Below are 7254 nucleotides of genomic sequence, written 5' to 3' on the forward strand. Positions count from 1 at the left end.
TTCCCCGGCAGAGCATCTGGTGGATTCGAACCGTGCGCCTCTGGGATTGTAGTTGCAGCTCCTTCCCACTAGGCCACCAGAGCTCCCCTAAAAAATGATTTTTGACATGCCAGAAACAAAATATCAGCATTCCAGAAGCTCCATCAAAGGTACATAAACCAATTAAATGGAACAACTCGAACTCTGTAAGAGAAAAATTAGATTTTTGCTTCTGCCCAAAATAGAGTAACTAGGATTGAACTGATCATTCTATCTAACAACACACGCAAAAACGCTGGGCATAATATAGGAAGCAAGACTCTTATATTTTGATATCACACCAACAAAGAATGGGAAGATCCTTAGAAGACAAGAGGCAATAACATGCACCTTGTGGCCCATAGCTTTGAGAATTTCCATGCTACAAAGGGAAATGGGAACTCCAGAGAAAGCTGAAGGTCTTTCCAAGTTGAGGAAAAACTAGGCGCCTGTGAAGAGCAAGTCTGTTAGAAATCACAAACACGGTACTGAAGAGATGAGACTACACAGAGAAAATCCTGAAAAATCTGCAGAGGGTCCCCTGTAAGTCTTAAAGTGAGTACTAATCAGTACAGGAGTAAAGGAAACGACTTCCCAGGCTCACAAACATTGCACAAGTCAGAGTCTAAACCTCCCTGTTCATAGGCAATGGATAGAGGAATCTGAGGGTTTCATCTCAGTAGTGGAGCAAAATGAGGTTTACATTACATGCTGCTGTGGTCTCATTTAACATAATTCAAACATAAAGATCAGTGTTTCCAAGTAATTTAACTGTATCACAGAACAGAGCTCAAGAACATCTGTAAGAATAAAGAATATACAACATGTCAGGATAATGTCACAAATTCTGATAACCAATCTAAAATCATGAGGTACACAAAGAGGCAGGAATATATTAAATAATATACTGACAATCCCAACAAATACAGGATGAGAGAAATTCTATGTAAAATGACTCAAGTTTTTCAACAAATTAATTACATAAAAAGAGTAAGGAAACTATCATAAATATAAAAGGAAGTTTTAAAAACATCAAGACATGAATGTTATTTTGGATTCTGATGTGAAAAAATCATTTCAAACATCAGAAAATGGAAATCAGTGCACAGATTGGATGACATTAAGGAATATAGTGTATTGTGTTAGGTCTGATAATGATACTATACTTGTAACTTTTTAGACATCCATAACACAGGATAAATAAATATTGACGTAATTTTGAGTGAAATGATACGATGGTCTTAATATTTATCTGAAGAGTCAGGAGGTGAGAAAAAGCATGTAGATGTGTAGAAGATTAAAAATAAATGGCAGAATACTTATAAATTTTTTTTCTCCTTAACATCTTTTCCCCAAAGACTGATATGGCTTAAGAAAAATCGTTGACTCACGTGGAGACTTGCTTATGTTGTAGCTATTGAAGAAACAAGGCTTCTGTGCATTTCCACCTTGTTTATCTACTTGATGAGACTGAGTAGCTTCCCTTAGTTGAGATAATATTTGTCTACCACTGCGCTGGGAAGAGGCATTCACTTCAAATATCTACAAGAGCAATGCGAAAAAGGGAAAAATATATTTCTTTTAAGGGTAATCACACCTTCACATTCTTCACTGTAGCAATACTGACCTTAAAACCAAGCTCCTGAGCACAGGCATACACGGCAGCAGTCTTCCCCACTCCTGTTGGCCCAGTTATTAGCACCGTATTACAAAGGCGACTCTCTTCTTCATCATCGGAACTGCCTTTAAAATCTATGCTATCTGACAGATCTGAAAAATTATTTAAAGGCATACAAAAAGGATGACTGCTCAAGCAGCAATTCTAGCTCACAACATTCAATAATCAAATCACATAAAATTCTTTCCAACAAATGCTAGAGATCTTATTTACGAAAACTAAAAAGCCAAACATAAAATAGCAACAAAGAAATTTCATGAAACTTCCCAGTTAGTATAATTCTAAAAATGTTTGGTGAAACTGGAGGGAAAATGACTCAAAATACCTTCCTGTTTTTCATCCTTTTTTCCCTTCAAATTCTGTCTTTCTTCCAATTCAGCTCTTCTTTTCCAGTCTTTCAACCAACTGCCAGAAGAAAATGACTGTTAATAAATTATTAATTAATCAAATACAAATACCTCCTAGACTATATGTTTAAATTACTGTTGGAGGAAGTTATGGCATATTGGCATTTAAACTCTCTGTGTTTCTGAGTCAACTGAACAAATTATTCTTACATGGGTGTGAATATTTTTAAATGAAGTAATTTTTTTCCTAAATAGATTATAAATGCAAGAATACGTATTGCATCATGTTTATATTAGCTCTTAAAATGGAAAAACCCAAAACAACTATGGGATATCATATCACCCCAGTAAGAAGAGCAAAATTTAACAGAACAGCAAACAACAAATGTTGGTGAGGTTGTAGAGAAACTGGAACCCTTACTCACTGTTGGTGGGAGTGCAAAATGGTGCAACCACTATGGAAAGCTGTACGGTGCTTTCTCAAAAAAGTTGCAAATAAAAATACCATTTTGAACTAGCAATTCCACCACTGGGAATTTACCCTAAAGAAACCAGAACTGCCACCCAAGCAGATATATGCACATGCATGTTTATTGCTGTTTGTTCACAATAGCAAAGAGTTGGAAACAACTGAAGTGCCCATCAACAAACGAATGGATAGAGAAGTTGTGGTATATTCAAACAATGGAATATTATGCAGCACTGAAAAAAACAAAAAAAACCTCATGAAATAGTATACAAAATTGGTGACCCTGGAGGGTATTATGATGAGTGAAATATCTCAGTCACAAAAAGACAAATATTCTAAAAGAGCCATATATGTAAAGTACTGTAACAAAGGAGCTTCTGGTCCCACAGTTCTTCAATTAAAAGAAAATTTCAACTGAAAAAAAAAAAGACAAATACTGCATAGTGCATCTGTTATAGAACAGGACTGATATGGGGGTGGGAGGGAAACTAAGAAAAGAAGGGATAAATAATGTATATGTTATTGAGACAGACAAGGGAGAGAACTGTATAAAAGGAATACATGATTAGGTAATATTGACATAACAAGAGTCCAGAATAAGAGTTGCATAGTAAAGTGTTCGGGGAGGGCGGGAATGACACACATGGGACACACTGTATAACAATGAAAGAAATTTTTTTCCAAAGAAAAAAGCAAACCTGTAGGGGAGGAAGGACAGGGAGGAAAATGTGCAACAATGAATGAATGGAAATCCAAGTTCTTTATAAACTTTAATTAAAATCTTGAAAAAAAACTCCAAAACCCTAAAAGTATTACAGTTGGGGGGCAGGGAAGCTCAGTACACTTTACTTAAGAACACCTTGCTTTTTGCAGCAATGAATGAATGGAAATCCAAAATCTCTGTAAATGCTCATTAAAATTATTAAAAATAAATAAATATTGGCAGTATTCTTTAGCCTGTACTTCCATTAAATATTAAAAAAAAAGGAAGACCCTGCTTTTAAAAACTTATTTAATATACTCAAATTTTAATCAAAAGGTTGGAGGCTTGAATCCACCCAGAAACACCTCAAAAGAAATGTCTGGGAATCTAATTCTGAAAAATCAACCAGAGAAAACCCTAAGAAGCATATTCTGCTCTGAACTCATGAAGTTACTGTGAATTAGAACTGACATGACAATCTATAATAAAGCAGGACATTAATAATGAAAAAGAACTGAGGTAAACTGTGGAATGACATGAAAGATGTCTAATACACACTAGAAAGTATCAGCAGAAAGCTTGAGTTCTATTCTGAAGCCTGAGTTGAAATCACAGCTTCAATCACTTCCTAGCTGTGTGAGAGCTGGATAATTAATTTTTCTGAACCTCAGTTTCTTCTCATCCATGAGATAATCCTAGAAGGATTACTGGTACTTAAAGGATCATTCTAAGGATTAAATAAACTTAGAACAATGTAAGTACTTAAAACAGTATCAGCTTCACAGTCAGCTATTATTAAAGGGCCAATAATGGAGTCTGGACCCATATATCCAAAATCATCTAATATTTCTATTTTAAAAGCTATACATTCCTACTAAGTGGGATAGATAGAGATCATAATAGCATTCAAATTTGCAGTTTTCAGAACTTTATGGATTCAGGTATTTAAGAAAGGGGCTATGGACCCCTATTAGTAGAACTATGATTGCATTTGTTAGAAACAAAAGACTTCTTATACACATAAATGTTTTTCTGGAAAGTTTTAAAAAGACTAAGATGAGCCTGATCCAACCTATGGCATTTTCAACTGCTTCTCACACATCTGAAAGCTGGACAATGAATAAGGATGAGATAAGAAGAATCTATGCTTTGAATTGCAGTGCTGGAGAAGTGTGCGGAATATCCCATGACCTGCCGAAAGAACACACCCGTTGGAACTGGAGGAATGGCTCCTTAGAGGCATGGACGGTGAAACCTCCCCTCATATGTCATATGCTTTGAGAATGTTGTCAGGAAGTGTCAGTCCTTGGAAAAAGGCATCATGGTAGGAAAGGTGGAGGGCCAGAGAAAGAAGAAAAACCTCAACAAGTTGAATTGACAATGACTGTAACAATGTCAATGACCACGAAGATGTCACAGGAAAGGACAAAGTTCATACTGGTTGCTCACAGGGTCTGTGAGTTGCTGTTGATGCGACAGCATCTAACAACCACCTCTGTGTACTTAGAATTCTTCTATTAAAAGACTTTACCATGTGATAATTTACTTTACAATTTTAAAAATTTTAGATAAACTTAAAAAAAACCTATATAGGACTAATTTCATAAACAGTTTCTCAATATCCTTATAAATTTCACAAACCTATATAGCTTTTTTATGGCTAGCTCATTGCCTATGAGCTCACTGGAGTTCTGAGGCTGATACTTTTCAGTCCATAGCACATCTTCAATTCCAGAATCTAAAGCAAAAAATATATTGTTAAGATATTCTTTTCTGACATAAACATATAGTTATTACTTATTTTTACAATGATATTACAATATAACCATAGGTATTTGTGTATTTAATACTTACAAAATGCCAAGAAAAAAAAATTCTCAAAACTTTATTCAATCAAAATATATACTAAGAAAGTGATTATCAATCTAGAAAGAATGGGTAAAGGGACAATATTAGAATTGCAATTAACAACTTTGAATAGGATATGTATAACTGAAAGACAGAAAAGAGGAGGAGAAAAAATACTAGGGCAGCAGAAGTTAGTGGACAGATGGACAGGTTAAAGGAGTGGGAGAAAGTGTGAATAAAGGAACTAATCAATTATAATTATAATATATATATATAATTGAATAAAAACCAATCAAGGGGTAATCCCTAAGGAGTAGCCACAGAAAGTGTCATGGAAAAAAAAAAAAGAAGAAAGTGTCATGAAAGTGAGGTTTAAAAATAAGCTTCACGCACATACTTCTGGATGTGCTTTAGGGGAGGGGTGGGCGGGCAGGTGCATTCCTGTAACCGAGACTCTTGAACTATATGATGGAGTCTTCAATATTTAGATGTATATGAAACTTTTGTTAATGTACTGTACACTGTATTGGCTGTGTGAAGTAAACTAAAACTCTACCACTTTGGAGTCTACTAGAGTGTAGGAGACCAAAGTGGGAAGGGCTTTAGAGTACTGATAAATGCCTTTGGTGTACTTTACAATCCTGTGTAAAGTTAATTCTTGTACCTGGATCAAAACAGTGTTAAATTGTGGCAATATTTGCACTTTGGAGATGAGTACACACAGTATGACCACACTCTGCAAATGCCACTTTTAAAGCTGTAATAGACTTTGGACCTGTTCTTTGACAAGGATATGTCATATTTAAATTTTTACATTCATCCTGGCTACAGGTAGAACTGGGGAGGGGAGAGTGTAATTTTTTGTGGGAATTTTCATATGAAAAGAAACAAGTCATTATTTATAAAATAGGCTTGTCTCGAAGTGTTTTTTCAGACTTGGTATTTAATGTGGGATTTAACTTTATTTTGTTTTTAATAGTAAATCTGGATGTAGACTGACAGACATAGCTTAATGTCTTAATAAATTTGAAGATAAAAAAATAAGCTTCAAAATTTTTATAGCCATTAATGAAATATGACAATTTTTAGTATAAAAAACTAAAGTCTAAAAAGCGAAGACACATAATCTTTAAGGAAATAATAATAAAAAAAAAACCAAAAAAAACCCAACATAATCTTTAAGGAAGTTTACCTTTTGATCACTGTAAAACTGATTACAATATCCTAATAAGTTAAACTGGTTAAATAGAAAGATATGTTGCAGTCCTCATTGAGAAGACTGAAAAAAAGAAAAACCCAGTCTGTTGCCATTTAGTCGATTCTAATTTATTCTCAGCTTGTAGGACAGGGTAGAACTGCCCTATAAGATTTTCAAGGCTGAAATCTTTACAGAAGCAAACTGCCATGTATCTCTCACACGGAGCAGCTGGTGAGTTTGAACCGCTCACCTTTGCACTGATAGCTAAGAGCTTAACCAATGCACTACCAGTGGTTACCATTACTTTTCTCTGAGAAGACTAAATACTGTAAAGATGCCAATTCACTCCAGATGAATCTATAAACTAATGCAAAATCAACACACCAATAGAAATTTTTTTTAATTTATTTTTTTAATTAAATTTTACTGTTTTTTCTGTGTGTGTATACTGTCAAATCAGATCTGACTGGTACTGGAGGAGACTGTCCCTCCCTCCCTGGCAGAGCATCTGGTAGATTCGAACCGTTCACCTCTGGAATTGCAGGGCCACTAGGCCACCAGAGCTCCCCTGCCAATAGAACTTTTTTTTTTTTTAAGGCAAGTGGTTTATTAACCCAGACATGTTTTCCATTAGAACTTTTAAAGGAAGGGAATATGCCAATCCATTTAAACTGAAAAGCATTAAAAGATATTTTAGGGGAGCTCTGGTGGCCTAGTGGCAAGAAGCTGCAACTACAATCCCAGAGGTGCATGGTTCGAATCCACCAGATGCTCTGCCGGGGAAGGAGGGGCAATCTCCTCCCGTACCAGTCAGATCTGATTTGACAGTACATGCACACAAAAATAAGAAAATAAAATAAAAAAAATGTTAAAAAAAGATATTTTAACAAACTGATTAAATTTGTTGTTGTTGTTGTTGTTGTTATGTGCCGTCGAGTCGCCTGCGACTCATAGCGACCCTATGTACAACAGCCCTAAACTCTGCTCTGTCCT

General features: G+C 35.3%; 1 protein-coding gene across 1 annotated transcript in view; it reads right to left on the minus strand.

The window, feature by feature from the left end:
* The window catches only part of ATAD5 (ATPase family, AAA domain containing 5), a 76503-nt gene that overhangs the window by 36385 nt on the left and 32864 nt on the right, over positions 1-7254 (minus strand). The window contains exons 11-14 of the mRNA XM_006891066.1: positions 4857-4953; positions 2022-2101; positions 1646-1788; positions 1410-1560 (exon numbers count right to left, since the gene is read on the minus strand). Coding sequence (XP_006891128.1) covers positions 1410-1560; positions 1646-1788; positions 2022-2101; positions 4857-4953 — 471 coding nt within the window. The remainder of the gene's footprint in view (positions 1-1409; positions 1561-1645; positions 1789-2021; positions 2102-4856; positions 4954-7254) is intronic.

The sequence above is a fragment of the Elephantulus edwardii genome, unplaced genomic scaffold (genome assembly GCF_000299155.1).
Source record: "Elephantulus edwardii isolate Elephantulus edwardi_28Jun2011 unplaced genomic scaffold, EleEdw1.0 scaffold00094, whole genome shotgun sequence".
NCBI lineage: Eukaryota > Metazoa > Chordata > Mammalia > Macroscelidea > Macroscelididae > Elephantulus > Elephantulus edwardii.